Below are 21,975 nucleotides of genomic sequence, written 5' to 3'. Positions count from 1 at the left end.
CGTATTGGTTGAGTGTTCAGTCGATGAGTGATGAGTTTAGCAGCTCTGTTTCCTTCTTTATCGGAAATGCAAAGTTGAAATCTATTTTTTAAAAACTCGTATTAGTTGAGTGTTAAGTCGATGAGTGATGAGTTTAGCAGCTCTGTTTCCTTCTTTATCGGAAATGCAAAGTAGAAATCTATTTTTTTTAAACTCGTATTAGTTGAGTGTTAAGTCGATGAGTGATGAGTTTAGCAGCTCTGTTTCCTTCTTTATCGGACAGCTCGATTGCTTTTAGCTTGAAAGCTGCGTCATATGCCTTTTCTTTTTGCATTTTCCACGATGAGGGTATGTTCAACGCTAATTTAATTTATGCACAAGACAAGAAGTTGCAGTCTTCCTCGACGCATATATATTCCATCGGTCTTAATCTTACCTTTTCTACTCGAGAGCCCCTGGCGGCCGTTAGAAAAATTACATAAATTGACCGCATCACTGAATAAGCCGCAGGGTTGAAAGTTTTTGGGAAAAAAGTAGCGGCTTATAGTCCGGAATTTACGGTACTAATCACACCTCCTGCTGACCTTCACATTTAAATGAGTAGTTTTCCTAATGTAACAGTAGCATACTGTTTTTAAAAGCCTACAATGGTTAACATATTGATATAGTGTCATGTAAAACAGAATCCCCCAGAATTTTGTTATTCTTTTTGATTTGTAGTCATCCAGGCTGTCTGTCTCTTCCTTTCCTAATTCTCCATTACTCCCAAACGGACCATCTCAGAATTCAAATAGAAATCAAATGGCCCCCTTACATTTGCATGCACTTACAGAATATTGCATGTGCAGTGTTTGCAGTTAAAGGCATGAAGAAGAGGGTGGTGGTGGTGGGCATCTATGTGCACCCCCATTGACATCAAACGGTCCTCTGATATGGAAATGGGAGGGCAAGGGGAAGAATGGCTTCTTACTGGGGCTTTGTTTGGATATAGGCCAAGGTTTATCCTTTTCTCTTTTCCATCTATCTCTATCATAATCTTCATTTTTTTTGGTATTGATTCACTTGGCCTATCCACCGAGTAGTCCCCACTTAACTTATTATTTCTTGGTATTTATCTATTGTGCTGTCACTTGCACAATAGATGAATACAATTTGTCATGCATTTCAATAAGTCAAGTGCCAGAACAAGCTGAGACCAATTAAATCATGTAATACCACCGTAATCCTCAAGAGGCAACATTGAGTCATTGTTGTCATTTTAAGGAATACTCTTATTAGGCCTAACTAAAACCTGCTATGTTAACTTATTATTTCTTGGTACAGTAAACCTCGGATATATCGGAAATTCGCTCACAACGGACAGATAAAAAAGAACCGATTTTTCTGTAATGCATTTCCAATAAAAATTCATTGCATATATCGGATTTTTTATATTCGGACAAAAGACCAATTATATAAAAGTACCTTTAAATACCACCTTAATCCTCTAGAGGCAACATTGAGTCATTAGGTGTCATTTTAAGGAATACTCTTATTAGGCCAAACTAAAACACGCTATGTTTGGCGTGTGTAAATAATTCAAGGGTGTCCAAACATTTTCCACAGCAGGCTGCGTACTGAAAACCAAAAGATACGAAGGCCACTGTATGTTTTTATTTAGTTAAATATAAAAAAAAACGTTATATACATTTATTCAATCGGTTAAAATGCCATAATTGCATTTTCTCCCTACGTATTTCATAATTAATCACATTTAATCACAGTTAAAAATATATTTTCACCTATAATAAGTAATTTGGAATTTTTGTGGTAAATAAATATATATTAATATATATATATATATATATATATATATATATATTAAATAAATATTTTGCAAATATGGGTCATTTTTTAGTTAAATGGCAAAAAAAAAACTTTATATACATTTATTCAATCGGTTAAAATGCCATAATTGCATTTTCTCCATAGGTAATTAAAAATTACTCACATTTAATCACAGGTAGAAATATATTTTCACTTATAATAAGTCATTTTGAATTTTTGTGGTATGTAAAGTAATAAATATTTTGGAAGTATGGGTCATTTTTTTAGTTAAATGGCAAAAAAAACCCTTTATATACATTTATTCAAACAGTTAAAATGCCATAATCGCATTTTCTCCCTAGGTATTTCATAATTAATCACATTTAATCACAGTTAAAAATATATTTTCACCTATAATAAGTAATTTGGAATTTTTGTGGTATGTAAAGTAATAAATATTTTGCAAATATGGGTCATTTTTTAGTTAAATAGCAAAAAAACCCTTTATATACATTTATTCAATCGGTTAAAATGCCATAATTGCATTTTCTCCATAGGTAATTAAAAATTACTCACATTTAATCACAGGTAGAAATATATTTTCACTTATAATAAGTCATTTTGAATTTTTGTGGTATGTAAAGTAATAAATATTTTGGAAATATGGGTCATTTTTTTAGTTAAATGGCAAAAAAAACCCTTTATATACATTTATTCAATCGGTTAAAATGCCATAATCGCATTTTCTCCCTAGGTATTTCATAATTAATCACATTTAATCACAGTTAAAAATATATTTTCACCTATAATAAGTAATTTGGAATTTTTGTGGTATGTAAAGTAATAAATATTTTGCAAATATGGGTCATTTTTTTAGTTAAATGGCAAAAAAACCCTTTATATATATTTATTCAATCGGTTAAAATGCCATAATTGCATTTTCTCCATAGGTAATTCATAATTAATCACATTTAATCACAGTTAAAAATATATTTTCACCTATAATAAGTCATTTGGAATTTGCGTAAGGTTTAACTTCTTATGGCACAATTTCCATGTAACTTAGCAGATTCATAAAATGTAATTTTAGTTTCATGCATATCCTTAATTATAATGACCACAATTCATTACATAAATCAAATATTAAGGGCTCTAAATGCAATATACTAAGTTCTATGTGAATTATTCCCATAATGCCTCATATAAACTCTCTAACAAGATCTCAGTGTATAGACTGGTCATATATTTCATCTCGTTTCATATTATCTACATACTGTATTTGTATATAACTCTGGGAAAAACTGTTGATTTTGTTAATACTTGGGTTGTTTATATTGTTTATTGTTCTATATTGTGTATTTTGTACTGCTTAACTGACTCTGTACTCTTGCTGCTGTGCAATACAAATTCCCCCAGTGAGGGACGAATAAAGGCATATCTTAATCTTAAATACAAAAAGGTGAATGAAATCATTCATCGATTGCTGTTTGAGCACAACATCATTTGGGTTTTGTTTATGTGATTTTGCTTTTAAATGCAAGACCATATGTTTGATGAGCTGGACTAGCCCTCCCTCAAAAATAAACCAAAAAAACCCAACTGGATCAGTGTACCACGGAAGGCAATACTAACCCAAAGAGCTGCGTGCCAGATGGGGGAGACTTTAGGAAGGTACAACACATTTTCTTTCTTTGTTCCTGGGAGTCCATGTGCTTTCTATTGAAGGCCATAGAGAAAATGAGACGAGGCTCGGTTTAGACAAGGTACCGAACCAGAGGAAATCTGTCTGGGTTCCATTAAACATAGAGCCACAGAGTTGGGGAACTGAGAACGGGGAATGCATCCTGTACGGGCATACACCGACCTCAACACTTTGAGACCGTCTTTAAAATGTTTTGCGTGCCATATTAAACTTTTCTATTCTTGCTAAAATCTGTGAAAAAGCGAACCTTCTTCTGTGGTATAAACTTGTTTTCTTGGTGTGTGTGTGTGTGTGTCCATTTGTCTTGCAGCACTTTAAGAAGCAAAGGAGGCTTATCCCCGAAAGAACCGTGTGGAAGTACTTTGTCCAGCTTTGCAGTGCGCTGGAGCACATGCACTCCCGGAGAGTCATGCACAGAGGTAAACACATTGTTTCATATCATTGTTAGTATGAATTGAAAACATTTTTAATTACATTTAAATAATTCAAGGGTGTCCAAACATTTTCCATAGCAGGCCGCATACTGAAAACCAAAAGATATGGGGGCCACTGTATGTTTTTATTTAGTTAAATGTCAGTTATATACATTTATTATATACATTTATTCAATCGGTTAAAATGCCATAATCGCATTTTCTCCATAGGTAATTCATAATTAATCACATTTAGTCACAGGTAAAAATATGTTTTCACCTATAATAAGTAATTTGGAATTTTTGTGGTATGTAAAGTAATAAATATTTTGGAAATATGGGTCATTTTTTTAGTTAAATAGCAAAAAAAACCTTTATATACATTTATTCAATTGGTTAAATGCCATAATCGCATTTTCTCCATTGGTAATTAAAAATTAATCACATTTAATCACAGGTAGAAATATGTTTTCACTTATAATAAGTCATTTGGAATTTTTGTGGTATGTAAAGTAATAAATATTTTGGAAATATGGGTCATTTTTTTAGTTAAATGGCAAAAAAAACCCTTTATATACATTTATTCAATCGGTTAAAATGCCATAATCGCATTTTCTCCATAGGTATTTCATAATTAATCACATTTAATCACAGTTAAAAATATATTTTCACCTATAATAAGTAACTTGGAATTTTTGTGGTATGTAAAGTAATAAATATTTTGCAAATATGGGTCATTTTTTTAGTTAAATAGCAAAAAAAACCTTTATATACATTTATTCAATCGGTTAAAATGCCATAATTGCATTTTCTCCATAGGTAATTAAAAATTAATCACATTTAATCACAGGTAGAAATATGTTTTCACTTATAATAAGTCATTTGGAATTTTTGTGGTATGTAAAGTCATAAATATTTTGGAAATATGGGTCATTTTTTTTAGTTAAATGGCAAAAAAAAACTTTATATACATTTATTCAATCGGTCAAAATGCCATAATCGCATTTTCTCCATAGGTAATTAAAAATTAATCACATTTAATCACAGGTAGAAATATGTTTTCACTTATAATAAGTCATTTGGAATTTTTGTGGTATGTAAAGTCATAAATATTTTGGAAATATGGGTCATTTTTTTAGTTAAATGGCAAAAAAAACCTTTATATACATTTATTCAATCGGTTAAAATGCCATAATTGCATTTTCTCCATAGGTAATTCATAATTAATCACATTTAATCACAGGTAAAAATATGTCTTCACCTATAATAAGTCATTTGGAATTTTTGTGGTATGTAAAGTAATAAATATTTTGGAAATATGCGTCATTATTTTATTCCAAAAATAATATCCAGTCAGAAATCCCACATTTTTTACATGTTGAATGCAAAGCGTTTGAACCCACTTTGTTTGACAGTCCTTGAACACACTTTCTAACATTATAGTCCCAGTATTTTCCCCAGTATTTAGTATTTTCACCGTTTTTCTTTCACTTCATATTTGGTCTTTAAATACTGATACTATGTGGGAATGCATGAAGGTAAAATTGGTGTATATATTTTGTGTGGTGAACACAGTTCAGGCTCGTACTGGTGGATACTGGCTTTGCGTTTCTTCGAACTATGAACTAAAAAAAACAAACAAACTGGACTTTGGACACCCGTGAAATAAATAAACAAGTGTTTTTTATTTATAGAGCACAATTAATTAACAATGTGATTCAAGATCAGACTCGGGTCAATAAATAAGAACAGTGTTCAATATAAATGATGTTTTTTTCTTTTATATGTCACGGTGTGCGTGACTGTTTTAACTGTTGCTTGTTCAACAAAACAGAGACCAGAGAACACAGTGTTAATGGCGCCACGTGCTTTCAATAGCGCACAGTCAAATGAAGTTGTTGAAACACACACACACACACACACACACACACAGGTGATATACACTTCCGTTGGACTGTCTCTGATTAGTGTACAGAGACACTAATGAACCTGGAACTCTGCGCTTTAACGACCACTTAAGAGAGCGTGCCCATTCAAACGTTGCTTAACAATTTTACACAAAACGTTAAATATCAAAGGACGATGAGGGTCACATCGACATTTGCGGAACCGCTTAGTTATTTCAAGGCCAAATTGAGAAAAAAAAAAAACATGTTAAAGTCCCGACAAACTGACCGAATGGTTTGTTTTTTGTAGATATCAAGCCAGCCAACGTATTCATCACAGCTACAGGAGTAGTGAAGTTAGGAGATCTTGGACTCGGACGCTTCTTCAGCTCCAAAACCACCGCCGCTCACTCTCTTGGTAATTCGCAACAACGTATAAACGATTCTTTTATGTGTTTTTTTTTTTTTGTTTTGTTTTGTGGTAGCCCCTAGTCGTCACCTGCAGTTGGATGTGTTTCATTAAGCGATGCCGCCTGCTCAGACTTGTGCCCAACTGCTTCATAGGCCACTTAGCCACTTCCTGTTGCATTGCCCTTTGACCCTCGTACAGATGGATACAGAGCACAGGCATTTTTTTTTTGGACACAGCTCTGATCGGGCCTGTGTGCCATAAAACATGCTGGCAAAGTTTACAATCAGGAGTTACTATTAGCCTCAAGTGTGTGTGTGTGTGTGTGTGTGTGTGTGTGTGTCATAGGAAATACAATCTGATACCAGGACTCGTCTTTGAAGATAAAGCTAAAACTCTAGTAATTGGGATGTTGGCCTTGTTTTAATAACGGGGCGACAAATCGACAGGATGGAACCACATGCTCAATTATATTCTTCTGTAATGAGACGGGATGTCGTACGACTACGTCCCGTGCACCGGGAAATCTTTTGGAGTGACGCCAGTAACCGATCCAGACATTTGAGTGATAATTAATTTGTGACGGTACAGACATTTGTTTCACTTTTAAGTAGACGTGGGGTTTAACGCAAAAAAAAAAAAAAAACGCCACTCGCTCACTTCAAAGGTGTCCCAAGTGTTTAAAACAGTAGTCTCCCACTTAACAATTTGTAAACTGCCTGCACTAAATGGCATTTATCACTGTGACCCCTAACTCATTACTAGGGCTGTCACAGGATTCAAACATAACGAGATTTCACGTTTCTTGCGTGCAACAGGCCTGAAACGATAATAAATTCATAATTAATCGCACAATAAATGAAAATTAACTTGATAATTAATCTGTTTTCCTCGTCAGCCGCCTCCAGGCAGGCACTAAGTGCATTGGTTTCTGCACCCTTAGCATGTTTTTTTCTACCGAACAACGGCATGAACGGAGTGAGCAGTCCTGCAGTCTGTCTTGGCAGGTGGAGGAGAGGTCGGCAGCATCCACACAAGTAGTGTAGCCTTGTGCACGGGCAATTAGTAGATGAAAATACATCGTCATTAGGGGCGCAGCGATACACAAAATTCAATAAATTTGAAATTTAAATTTAAAGTTGAATTTGAATTTTACCGGAATTGCCAACATTTTTCTCACGTACAGTTCTGGAGTACAGTACAGTTCTACTAAAGTACAGTTCTACTAAAGTACTGTACTGTACTAAAGTACAGTTCTGCTCCGCACACCAAAAAAAGCACCTAAGAAAACAAAAATAAATGTATCTAATGGAGATCCATGTGGTGCACCTTTAGCAGCTGGACAATATATAATATAATTCAATAAACGTTGAGGCATAATTATCAACGTTTCAATTCAGTCTTGTTACGCAATTTTCTACCGCTTGGAGTGCTGGAGCCTATCCCAGCTGTGTTCGGGCGAGAGGCGGGGTACACCCTGGACTGGTGGCCAGCCAATCACAGGGCACATATAGACAAACAACCATTCACACTCACATTCATACCTATGGACAATTTGGAGTCGCTAATTAACCTAGCATGTTTTTGGAATGTGGGAGGAAACCGGAGTACCCGGAGAAAACCCACGCATGCACTGGGGAGAACATGCAAACTCCACACAGAGATGGCTGAGGGTGGAATTGAACACGGGTTTCCTAGCTGTGGGGCCTGTGCGCTAACCACTCAACCAACGTGCAGCCTAGTCAACAAACATTCATTCATTCATTTTCTACCGATTTTTCCTTACGAGGATTGCTGGAGCCTATCCCAGCTGTCTTTGGGCGTGAGGCGGGGTACACCCTGGACTGGTGGCCAGCCAATCACAGGGCACATATAGACAAACAACCATTCACACTCACATTCATACCTATGGACAATTTGGAGTCGCTAATTAACCTAGCATGTTTTTGGAATGTGGGAGGAAACCGGAGTACCCGGAGAAAACCCACGCATGCACGGGGAGAACATGCAAACTCCACACAGAGATGGCCGAGGGTGGGGAAGGACAAAATAAGAAGCCAAAAAGTTACCACTTCCACACAAAATAGGAGGAGAACTCATTCATTCGTTTTCTACCGTTTTATCCTCATGAGGGTCGCGGGGGTGCTGGAGCCTATCCCAGCTGTCTTCGGGCAAGAGGCGGGGTACACCCCGGACTGGTGGCCAGCCAATCACAGGGCACATATAGACAAACAACCATTCACACTCACATTCATACCTATGGACAATTTGGAGTGGCTAATTAACCTAGCATGTTTTTGGAATGTGGGAGGAAACCGGAGTACCCGGAGAAAACCCACGAGGCCGAGGGTGGAATTGAACTTGGGTCTCCTGACTGTGAGGCCTGCACGCCAACCACTCGGCCACTTTGTTACGCAATAATTAAATTCAAATCAATTTGGTTACAAAATCAATTCAAAACTACATTGCCACTTGGGCAGATATAAAAAAATAACATAAAACCATAAAATGGGAAAAACTAGTAAACAAAAGGTTATCGTGACTCTGTGTCTTTTAGCAACATGTTCGGATGTAATATAAACATCTATGATAGGACCGTTTTAATAATGCCGGCTATTCACAAGGTTTGACTCCCCAGCTGAGTGGATGGTTACTAGCACAAACAGCAATGGAATCGGTACCGTAGTTTCAATCGCTGTAATACAAACAAACTTTTTTAGCGCGCCAGCCATCTGTGGTCCACTACAACTAGAAATAATGTTCATTTCTTTATTTTGTGTTTATTATGTTAAAGTTGTCTTCTCTCATATAGCAAGCCTTATTAACAAATAATAAGACTAACAATAAGACATTGCAGGAATAGACACTTGGCCCGCAGTCACAGGAAAACGCCGCCCCAACTTCCTTGTGGCACACTGGGATATGGGATAAATTGGGATATGTCATGTATATTCCACTGTCATTCACACTGTCTCACATCCCCATGTCAAACTGTTATTACCACACACAGCATGCGCTATTCTCGGCCCTTCTGCACCACCACCACCACCACCACCACCACCACCAGCAGCAGCCCAGCGTCTGACAAAGTGTGAATATCACCACGGCTGTGAAAATGTCTGTGATTGCTCATTAAACGTTAAGGCCACAGCACCCTCTTTAGGCTGACTGGGGACAGGCATCCCCATCCCGTGGTTGGGTGGGGGGAGGGGTCACCTTCACTCTAATCCTATATATCAGGGGTCGGGAACCTTTTTTGGCGAAGAGAGCCATGAAGGCCAGATATTTTAAAATGTGTATCTGTGAGAGCCATATACATTTTTTTTAAACATTGAATACAATAAAATGTGTGCATTTTTATGTAAGACCAACAGTTTTAGATAATGGGCTCTAATTACGTAGACCAGGCACACTACCCCACGCCAATGGGGTGTGGCCAGCACACTTTTGTGAGCAGCACAGTGTCCAATAATAAATCAAATACTTGTTGCCATTAATACAACTTCTGCTGCTGCATAGTTTTGCACCGTACTCCGTAGACGTATTTCATTCTTTTGGCCATCTTCGTCAGAAGGCTTGGTTCTGCAGCTTTAGCTATTTGACTAAAGGAGGAAAGTTTATATTTACATGTTGACATCTCAATGACCGAGGTAGACTACAGCATTACCCAGTAATAATCAAGTTTTGGTGTTTGACCTGGAAAATATCATCAGGAAAGATAGATATGGTTGGCCGTATTGCAGCAGAATATAGATGGACGAATTAAAATGCATAAGAAAGTTGTTGATTTTGAATATTATTTTTAACAGTCATTTCTGTGATGGTTTACTTTAAAATGTTAGCAAAAATACATTTTTATTGTGGTAAGAAATGCTTGAGAGCCAGATACGGTCATCAAAAAAGCCCTACCTGGCTCCCGAGCCATAGGTTCCCTACCTCTGATATATATGTTTCACGTTTTGCCACATAAACTACATTTTTCTTTTATTATTCTTTACCTGATGTATATACCAGAAGCACATCCAATAGTATATATTTGGACTGTTAAGTTAAATATGGGCGGCAGTGGTTAGCGCGCAGACCTCACAGCTAGGAGACCAGGGTTCAATTCCACTCTCGGCCATCTCTGTGTGGAGTTTGCATGTTCTCCCCGTGCATGCGGTTTCCTCCCACATTCCAAAAACATGCTAGGTTAATTAGCGACTCCAAATTGTCTATAGGTATGAATGTGAGTGTGAATGGTTGTTTGTCTATATGTGCCCTGTGATTGGCTGGCCACCAGTCCAGGGTGTACCCCGCCTCTCGCCCGAAAACAACTGGGATAGGCTCCAGCACCCCTGTGACCCTCGTGAGGATAAACGGTAGAAAATGAATGAATGAGTTCTCCTCCTATTTTGTGTGGAAGTGGTAACTTTTTGGCTTCTTATTTTGTCCTTCCCCACCCTCGGCCATCTCCGTGTGGAGTTTGCATGTTCTCCCCGTGCATGCGTGGGTTTTCTCCGGGTACTCCGGTTTCCTCCCACATTCCAAAAACATGCTAGGTTAATTAGCCACTCCAAATTGTCCATAGGTATGAATGTGAGTGTGAATGGTTGTTTGTCTATATGTGTCCTGTGATTGGCTGGCGACCAGTCCAGGGTGTACCCTGCCTCTCGTCCGGAGACAGCTGGGATAGGCTCCAGCACCCCCCCGCGACCCTCGTGAGGAAAAAGCGGTACAAAATGAATGAATTTGAAGTGGTACTTGTATTGTATATTCTTAGCTACCGTTTCAGCGTTAAGTTGCTGTATGATGAATTTAGTGTTCTTTAGTGTTAAATTGACTTAAGATTGTGTTTGTGCGCCACCCCTCCCCGCGTCCCTCGTGAGGAAAATAGCGGTAGAAAATGAATGAATGAATAAAAGTTACATATGCAAATTCATACCATCACGCTCTGTTCATACCACAGCAACGTATAGTGACAGTGCAAATAAAGAAGGAAAAGCATTGTATACATTTACACATGCACAGTGGGTGTCTCGGTGTGGACTGTACTCAGGCCACCCACCCACCTGCACATAATACATACAGTATAGTTTTAATTTTTCACCATGTACACTTGCATATTCTTGCATCATGCTGGTGCAAAAATATCATCTCCACACACATGTGATCAACCTGTATTGTACAGTACATGATACATTTAGAAAGCCGATGCAGTCATTTAAAGAACAAGACACTCGCCGATTGCCAGCAATAAGTAGTATAATATATCTGTAATTAACACCTGTAATGAGGCAGGCGTTAACGATGGAAACTGGGGGAGGAGGACGAGGAGGAGGAGGAGGAGGAGGAGGGAAAAACAGCGAAAGGAGAACAAACTCTGACCCTTCTACACTCGACGGCAGGTGTCAAACTCAAGGCTCAGGGGCCAGATATGGCACCCATCCACTTCATTTTATATGGCCCGCGATAGCATGTGAATCGTGTGTGTCAATAATGCACTCATACAAAGTATCCATTCATTTATCAGTCAAATTGCGTAATAATATCATGAAGGTTATATTCATATTTATGTTAATATGTATTGAGTAATTGAGACAGAAGTGTGCGTTTTTGACACTCTTAATATATTATACTCCCCTTCCAAACCCTTCTGCATACTTTGACGTTGACATTATTCTGATTTCAGATCAACATTTGCTATTTGTGACATAGATGAGATTCAGCTCTAATAACATATAATACATATAATGTTATTGTTATTATTATTTTTTTAATTATTATCAGAAAATATGAATTATTATACTTGTATTATACATGTAGGCCCATATTATAATTATTAATAATTATAATAATGATTACTTTATTTACTACTATTATTTTATTAATGTATTACTATTAATAATAATAACCAAAAAATAATAATAATTATTATTATTTTTTAAATTATTATCAGAAAATATGAATTATTATACTTGTATTATACATGTAGGCCCATATTATAATTATTAATAATTATAATAATGATTACTTTATTTACTATTATTTTATTAATGTATTATTATTAATAATATTAACAAAAAAGTAATAATAATTATTATTAGTAAGTATTATCAGAAAATATGAATTATTATACCTGTCTTATACATGTAGGCCCATATTATAATTATTAATAATTATAATAATGATTACTTTATTTACTACTATTATTTTATGAATGTATTACTATTAATAATAATAAGAACCAAAAAATAATAATAATAATAATAATAATTATTATTTTTTAAATTATCAGAAAATATGAATTATTATACTTGTATTATACATGTAGGCCTATATTATAATTATGAATAATTATAATAATGATTACTTTATTTACTATTATTTTATCAATGTATTATTATTAATAATAAGAACAAAAATAATAATAATTATTATTATTTGTAAGTATTATCAGAAAATATGAATTATTATACCTGTATTATACATGTAGGCCCATATTATAATTAATAATTATAATAATGATTACTTTATTTACTACTATTATTTTATTAATGTATTACTATTAATAATAATAAGAACTGAAAAAAATAATAATTATTATTTTTAAGTATTATCAGAAAATATGAATTATTATACTTGTATTATACATGTAGGCCCATATTATAATTATTAATAATTATAATAATGATTACTTTATTTATTATTTTTATTTTATTAATGTATTATTATTAATAATAATAAGAACTAAAAATAATTGTTGTTGATAATAATAATAATAAAAGTAATAATAATAATAATTATTAGTATTATTACTCCAACAATTAATAATAATAATAATAATAATAATAATATTTGTTGTTGTTGTTATTAACTCTAATAACACTCCAGCTCCCCCTCTCTTTTTAATTGCCGTTGTTTGCCCAGGATCATATATCTAAAGTTCACTTTGCTGCAGGTTTTGAGGCCTGATCATGTACATTATGCTATATTAAAATATTGAATTAGTAAAGTTTTTTTCCCCAAATATCCCCCAAATTTGTTCCAGGAGCTCCTTATTCCACATGTCTATTGTGTTTACACTCAATAAAACTAAATAAAACAATCACAACTCTGAAATATTGACGTCATCAGCCGAGACATTGCTCCTGGTATATAGACAATCTTTAAATATAAGTCTCGCACTGGAGTAAATAATATGATCTATGTTCAGGGGTAGCATTTTTCTTTTATGTCTTTATGAAACCGCTGCTGCAAGAGTGTTCAGGAAACGTTTGAAAGGTATCCGTCACCACTGAAACGTTATGTTTACACTGAGTCGCGGTTGTCTAAGTTTACAAACTGGGAAGCCACTTTACAACAAAACACACCGGCTTTGATAAAAACATGTCTACTTGGAGAAAGTATATGAAAGTATGGGGAAAACAGCATGGTGTGCAAATGTTGTTTGTGTATTGCCTTCACTTCATATAAGCTCCTTCTGCACAGTTCTTCCTTAAAAAAAACCTACTTTATTAAACTTAGTCTGTATAGTCCATGAAAAGTCAGAAATATCACATAACAGACTTCTTTATACTACGTGTTCTTATTTCAACTACTACACAATACCACTTATATTAGTATTGGTAAAAAAAATGGAAATCAATCTAAAGATGACTTTCAGTTTATTTAGATCAGGGGTCTCAAACTCAATTTACTTGGGGGGCCACTGGAGCTAGGGTCTGGGCAAGGCTGGGCCGCATCAGGTTTTCCAAAAATAAATGCATTTATTAAAAACAGAAAAATGTTAATAAACTTTGCTTTGGTTTCGATTTTCTACAAGAAAAGCTCAGATTCCACTGTTCTCAAATATCTTTTTTTTTATTTATTTTTCTACACAAAATAAGATGAAAAATAAATAAACAAATAAACAAAGAATAAAGAAAATCAATCAGTAATAAATAAATATAATAATAATAATAAAACAGCAAATAATAAAAACCACATATAGTTGGCGGGTAGACAAATTTTTTTTTTCAGATTAAAATGAACAAAGCATTATTAGAGCCCTGTAGACATGACAAAACGACTATAGTCACATTTATACTCTTTTTATTTACAACATATTGCGCAACTGCAGGGTCTTGAGACACATGCTAACTCGCAAACTAGAGAGCTAGCCACCTAAACGGTAGCCTTCAAGTTATTTCCTTTCAACTTAAATAGCCAAAAACTTACCACTTCCACACGGATAGGGAGGATAACTATTAACAGTTATTTAACCTTTAACATGAACATGAATCAAACGTAACAATTTTTAACTGGGTACATGATACCATACAGCATCCATATCAAACATTAAACTTTCAAATCAAGGCGGGGGCCTCAAACTAGTGTCCTGCGGGCCACATTTGGCCCGCGGGCCGCATGTTTGAGACCCCTGATTTTAAATGAATAAGTAATGTGGCTTTAATTAAGCATGCTGAAGGAGCCTCAACCCTGCGCTGCTGCCTTTTTTATGCAACTATTAGCATAAGAGAGGCTGATTCTTTTTAATCAGCTGATAATGAATGTTAGGGGAGCTTGTTCAGACCGCACCCTAAGACCACACACACACACACACACACACACACACACACACACACACCAGAAATCCAGACTGATGACCAATTATGGCCCCCTGTTTATTCCGCACTCTTCACTCTGGCTTCCTCTCTGCCTCTGCAGAAGATGATTATTCTTTTTTTAAATGACAGGTAACACTTCATTATTCAAAATCGCTCATTGTAAAATAAGAAAAAAAAAAAAGGGTGTTTTCTCAGCCCAATTATACCTTCACTGAAATGAAATGTGTCATCTTTCATTTCAAGCCCCCATATACCACTGATCTAATGGGGAGGCTTGTAGTCATTTCATTGGATGGCTTCATAGAGTGGATGTCAATTTTTGCAATTATCACACAAAACGATTTGTATTCAATCTGTTTGCAAGTGAACGCAATTTCTATATACAAACAAGTACAATCACTGTAAATTCCTGATTGTGTAGCAACTTGATACCATACAGCATCCATATCAAACTTGCGCGGGCCGCACTAACATTAAACTTTCATATCAAGGCGGGGGGCCTCAAACTAGTGTCCTGTGGGCCACATTTGGCCCGCGGGCCGTGTGTTTGAGACCCTTGACCTAAACGGTAGCCTTCAAGTTATTTCCTTTAAACTTAAACAGCCAAAAACTTACCACTTCCACACGGATAGGGAGGATAACTATTAACAGTTATTTAACCTTTAACATGAACATGAATCAAACTTAATAATTTTTTCTGGGTACATGATACCATACAGCATCCATATCAAACTTGCGCGGGCCGCACTAACATTAAACTTTCATATCAAGGCGGGGGGCGTCAAACTAGTGTCCCGCGGGCCGCATGTTTGAGACCCCTGCTCTAGCGGAAGTCCTTTACTAGGCTAGCATCGTGAACTACGGTGTTCTCCTATTTTGAAAACACTCATTACCACACAGACAAGGGCCTTCAGTCATGAGGGATGGCAGCCCCCATGTACCCAATTTGCCAGTTGACGCCCCTGCACAAGCTGAAGCTCCATTGTCGCATTGAAGGAAAAAGCAGGGTGGGATGTTCTTGTTATGAGTGCCAGTAATGTTTGAAGCCATCATGGTCGTCAAGGTGACATTTTGTCCCTTTCAATTTCTCTTTTTGTGGCGTTTAGGAGCCAATGTGAACGCCTGCCAGAAAATGACACTGATTCCTCATTTTTGCCAAAATTTTGGCTTTTAGAGGCTGACGTTTTCACTTTTTGAGGAGACGACGAACAAGCTACTTCAGTTGAATGCTTGTTTGATTCAACAGTGCAAAAGGGGAATTCAACTTAACAATGCTAGCGAAGAACATGTTGAGTCAATCCACGTCATATAGTTTCTTTGCAGCACCGAGCTTCCATATAAATGTGCTTTGACAGGATGTGGAATGACTGAGTACAGGTTAGTAAAATGTCCGACCATATGTGATTAATGTTAAACCGCTGCTGGATGTGCTCTGTAGACTTTTACATGGGAAATCCCAGCAAGATGCAAAAAGCAGCCCTCCAAAAAAAAAACTCCGCTAAGAATGTAGCAAATCTATAAAGTGACCTTGCAGTGTCTCACAGACATGATGTAAAGCTGCGGTTCCAGTTTTGAGTCCAGCTGGGTGAAGGTTGATTCTCTGGATCGCCGCCACCAGTCGCCATGCTAGATTGGGATTCTTGGGTTTCAAAAAAAAAAAAAAACCAGAACCAGAAAACGGGCCTGCTTTTGAGGCTCCATCAATGCTCCCGGGGCGTCTTCACCGGCTGCTGCTTCAGATCATTACCAAGCTCGGCTAATCAAAACTGATTTATGTATATTGCGTGTCTGCCGCGCATACATAAGCAACTTTGTCATGCTTTTTAACAATTGTGCGCGCTTTGTGGATGTGCGTGGTTATACGCGATCATTAAATATCATCTTACTTGAGCTGACTAATATTAATAGAGGCAATATACTTTAATGGCTCCCTGTAGTTTGCCTTACTTGTATGTACTCTTACAAAAATACCTTGAGTATTCCGACCTCTGAAGTTGTCACAGTTGAAGAGACATCTTAATTCCTAGTCTGTTTCCTGTACTGTGTGACCGTACATCACAAGGTTTATAAACCGGGTGAAGCAATGCCGAATGCTAATAATAATAATCACTGTTCCTCCTGTTCTTTCTTTCTTCATTTAGTGGGTACTCCATACTACATGTCACCGGAGAGGATACATGAAAATGGATACAACTTCAAGTCAGACATCTGGTCACTAGGATGCCTTCTCTATGAGGTAAACTATGGCAACGTGTGCACACAATATGGCCCCCGGAGCCTGTTCTTGCTAGACCAGGGGTCTCAAACTCAATTTACCTGGGGGCCACTGGAGCTAGGGTCTGGGCGAGACTGGGCCGCATCAGGTTTTCCAAAAAAAACAAAAAAAAACGCATTTATTAAAAACAGAAAAATATACAAACTTTTTCAGTGCTTTGGTTCCAATTTTCTACAAGAAAAGCTCTGATAAAACATTCCACTGTTCTCAAATATCTTCATTTTTATTTTTCTGCACAAAATAAGATGAAAAATAAACAAATCAAGAATAAAGAAAATCAATCAGTGATAAATATAATAATAAAAACTTAAGAAAGCACATATAGTTGGTGGGTAGACAAATGATTTTTTTCAGATTAAAATGAACAAAGCATTATTAGAGCCCTGTAGACATGACAAAACACGACTATAGTCACATTTATACTCTTTTTATTTACAACATATTGCGCAACTGCAAAGTCTTGAGACACATGCTAACTCGCAAACTAGAGAGCTAGCCACCTAAACGGTAGCCTTCAAGTTATTTCCTTTCAACTTAAATAGCCAAAAACTTACCACTTCCACACGGATAGGGAGGATAACTATTAACAGTTATTTAACCTTTAACATGAACATGAATCAAACGTAATAATATTTTCTGGGTACATGATACCATACAGCATCCATATCAAACTTGCACGGTGCCGCACTAACATTAAACTTTCATATCAAGGCGGGGGCCTCAAACTAGTGTCCTGCGGGCCACATTTGGCCCGCGGGCCGCATGTTTGAGACCCCTGACCTAAACGGTAGCCTTCAAGTTTTTTCCTTTAAACTTAAAAAAGCCAAAAACTTACCACTTCCACACGGATAGGGAGGATAACTATTAACAGTTATTTAACCTTTAACATGAACATGAATCAAACGTAATAATTTTTTTCTGGGTACATGATACCATACAGCATCCATATCAAACTTGCGCGGGGGGGACGCGCTAACATTAAACTTTCATATCAAGGCGGGGGCCTCAGACTTGTGTCCTGCGGGCCACATTTGGCCCGTGGGCCGCGAGTTTGAGGCCCCCACCTTGATACCAAAAGTTTAATGTTGAAATGACAGCTGTGTGCACACCGGACACAATTAACATGATTTTGAACCCGCCCATACTGTTACCCTACCCTGTTACCCCGCTCTGTTTTAGCTTTGGATTAGCAATGAAGCTAAAGGCTTATATGACGCTGCGTACAAATAAATGCAGGAAATGATTTGGAATAAAAGGTAAAATACACGTCAAGATAAAGCATCTCATCAAACATGTTGTTAAAGTTACCACGCTGCTCCCAGATGGAACGGAGTACGATGCTAACTTGCTAATTGGTTAAAAATTATTAAGTTTCATTAATGTTCATGTTAAAGGTTAAATAACTGTTAATACTGTACATTTGAATATGAAAAAAATAATTTCTCTACCAAGTGTATGTGGTTTCTTATGTTTTTCTTATTTGCTGTTTTATTATTATTATTATTATTATTTTGTTTTTATTCTTAATTTCTTTATTTATTTTTTAATCTTATTTCGTGTATAGAAAAACACAAATGAAGATATTTGAGAACAGTGGAATGTTTTATCAGATATTTTGGTGTGGAAAACCTGAACCAAAGTACTGAAAAATTGTAGGGTAGCATTGAAGATAGTTTTTTTTATTGATTTTTTTTTTTTCCAGTTTTTAAAAAATTTTTTTTTTTTTGAAAACCTGATGCGGCCCGGCTTCACCCAGAACCTATCTCCGGTGGCCCCCAGGTAAATTGACTTTGAGACCCCTCTGGTGTAGTAGAAGAAGTAGTAATTTAAAAAAGTTGAGCCACTCCCTTATTGCTGTTGCTCTGTTTTGTTTACCCCCCCTACCGAGTTAATGGTTTGTTCTAAGAGAAAATTAAACAAATGAACGAGAACTAAAAAGTTAGGATGGAAAGTGGATGGTGCAACGAATGGATGGAATAATAACGGACATGAAAAGAGGTAGACCTCCAGACATGTCAAGGTAGGCCTTCCAAGCCTGTGGAGATCCACATTTTTAGCACTTATTCTTATCCAAGCTGTGCACACCGCACCCATGCATATTATTATGCTATTTGAAGAACAGACCCCTGCTGTCCACACTGCTTGGGCCCGTCGTGCATCCACTATACAGTACGTGGAAACTTGCTCTCCTCTTTTCCTATCTGCTCTATTCTCCTCCCTTCTACTGTATTCCCTGTGTGTGCCTCCCTTTTCCTCACTTAACCTTCAGGCATAAGGAATTCACAGAGACATCCAAGCTCCATCCCTTTGGTACTCATTGATTTCACTCTGAACATGGTAGACGCTGCGGATTGGGTTGGCTTTGTGTGCATGCTGACATGTTTTTTTTGCTTCTTCTCGTTCTTATGCCTTTGGGTTAGGTATGGTCCGAAGGGTCTGTCAATACCTGGTCATTGTATCTGCGTCTATCTTCATCTTCCATTCTGTTTGATCCCTTTCTCCTTGTGTCCAACCTTATTACATCCTTTGACCCTGCCATGTGCCCCTCAGCCAACCCCCCCCTCCTCTGTGGTAACGGCAGTCGTCGGGGTTGTCTCCCAGGGGGCGACTGGGAAAGGTGCGGAGGCTGAGTTTGTTCAACACCAGCCGATAAAACTCCCGTCTCATAATATTCTCTTTCTTTCCTACAAAAAAGTACTCAATTTGGACATTAGAAAGTATCTCTCACACTCTTGAGAAACGTATTTAAAAAAGCCACCTTTAACATCAGCATCGCTACAACGGGGGTCCAGGGCTTGTTCCTATCACCACAGCATTTTCATTCATTCTTTCATTTTCTACTGCTTTTTCCTCATGAGTGTTGCGGGGGTGCTGGAGCCTATCCCAGCCGTCTTCGGGCAAGAGAGGCGGGGTACACCCTGGACTGGTGGCCAGCCAATCACAGGGCACATATAGACAAACAACCATTCACACTCACATTCATACCTATGGACAATTTGGAGTCGCTAATTAACCTAGCATGTTTTTGGAATGTGGGAGGAAACCGGAGTACCCGGAGAAAACCCACGCATGCACGGGGAGAACATGCAAACTCCACACAGAGATGGCCGAGAATGGGGAAAGACAAAATAAAAAGCCAAAAAGTTACCACTTCCACACAAAATAGGAGGAGAACTCATTCATTCATTTTCTATCGCTTATCCTCACGAGGGTCGCAGGGGTGCTGGAGCCTATCCCAGCTGTCTTCGGGCAAGAGAGGCGGGGTACACCCTGGACTGGTGGCCAGCCAATCACAGGGCACATATAGACAAACAACCATTCACACTCACATTCATACCTATGGACAATTTGGAGTCGCTAATTAACCTAGCATGTTTTTGGAATGTGGGAGGAAACCGGAGTACCCGGAGAAAACCCACGCATGCACGGGGAGAATTGAAGGGTGGAGGGTGGAATTGAACCCTGGGGCCTTTATTCATTCATTCATTCATTCATTTTGTACCGCTTTTTCCTCACAAGGGTCGCTGGGGTGCTGGAGCCCATCCCAGCTGTACACTTTTCGCGCAATTGCTGTTTCATAAGTTTTAAAGGTGGCTATAGGGGTGTTAGTTCAAGTCCAGAGGGCTCTAATAATGTTGGAAACTGTATTTAGAAGGTTCATTCATTCATTCGTTTTCTACCGCTTTTTTCCTCACGAGGGTCGCGGGGGGTGCTGGAGCCTATCCCAGCTGACTTCGGGCGAGAGGCGGGGTACAACCTGGACTGGTGACCAGCCAATCACAGGGCACATATAGACAAACAACCATTCACACTCACATTCATACCTATGGACAATTTGGAGTCGCTAATTAACCTAGCATGTTTTTGGAATGTGGGAGGAAACCGGAGTACCCGGAGAAAACCCACGCATGCACGGGGAGAACATGCAAACTCCACACAGAGATGGCCGAGGGTGGAATTGAACCCTGGGGCCTTTATTCATTCATTCATTCATTTTGTACCGCTTTTTCTTCACAAGGGTCGCTGGGGTGCTGGAGCCTATCCCAGCTGACTTCGGGCGAGAGGCGGGGTACACCCTGGACTGGTTGCCAGCCAATCACAGGGCACAATTCACGACACAATGTAACATAGTTTCACCTCTTGTTGCAGTCATACAAAGTACTATAGTACAGTATAGTACAATCGTACTATAGTATTGTCATGATTTGTAAACATACCAAACAAGGCGAACTCTCAGTTCAAACGGGCTTTCACCAGAAGATGTATGAGGAAATACATTCATTTTGTACACTGCGATCACTTCAGCCCCTCATTGGAAATGTGCTTTGTTAGCATCATTTACGATAGTAAACTATTAAGGCACTATCTCGCGAGGGGTGCGAGAGCTGATCCCAGCTGTCTTTGGGCGAGAGGCAGGGGTACACCCTGGACTGGTTGCCAGCCAATCACAGGGCACATATAGACAAACAACCATTCACACTCACATTCATACCTATGGACAATTTGGAGTCGCTAATTAACCTAGCATGTTTTTGGAATGTGGGAGGAAACCAAATTGTCCATAGGTATGAATGTGAGTGTGAATGGTTGTTTGTCTATATGTGCCCTGTGATTGGCTGGCCACCAGTCCAGGGTGTACCCCGCCTCTCGCTCGAAGACAGCTGGGATAGGCTCCAGCACCCCCGCGACCGTCATGAGGAAAAAGCGGTAGAAAATAAATGAATGAATGAAATCCGCTACCTAGAATTAACTAGTCTACTCCTCCAGTACCCCCCTTAACTTAAGCCTTTGTTATTCATGTGTCAAAGTTAGGGATTCATGTCTCCACTGGGAGTAGGTGTATATTTAATGACTGTCCTTTTAGAAAATCTGACTTCTTGCCTTGATGAATATGTCATCATAAAGCAACATGAAGGA

The 21,975-nt window shown here is 37.8% G+C and overlaps 1 protein-coding gene across 3 annotated transcripts in view; it reads left to right on the top strand.

Annotated features, from left to right (window-relative positions):
- nek7 (NIMA-related kinase 7) overlaps window positions 1-21,975 on the top strand; it is an 89,388-nt gene that overhangs the window by 51,579 nt on the left and 15,834 nt on the right. For 2 of the 3 annotated variants that reach the window (XR_013627246.1, XM_058072363.2), the window contains exons 6-8: window positions 3,798-3,906; window positions 6,097-6,204; window positions 16,925-17,019. Coding sequence is in view for 2 of the 3 variants with exons in the window: in XM_058072363.2 (XP_057928346.1) it covers window positions 3,798-3,906; window positions 6,097-6,204; window positions 16,925-17,019 (312 nt within the window). In the remaining variant the exon portion in view is untranslated. Of the gene's footprint in view, window positions 1-3,797; window positions 3,907-6,096; window positions 6,205-16,924; window positions 17,121-21,975 lie in introns of all 3 variants that reach the window. The other variant, XM_078789954.1, reaches the window with a different exon arrangement.

The sequence above is a fragment of the Doryrhamphus excisus genome, linkage group LG4 (genome assembly GCF_037039965.1).
Source record: "Doryrhamphus excisus strain RoL-2023G ecotype Guam linkage group LG4, RoL_Dexc_Guam_v1.1, whole genome shotgun sequence".
NCBI lineage: Eukaryota > Metazoa > Chordata > Actinopteri > Syngnathiformes > Syngnathidae > Doryrhamphus > Doryrhamphus excisus.
The sequence above is the reverse complement of the archived record's forward strand: the minus strand, read 5'-3'. Positions and strand labels throughout refer to the sequence as shown.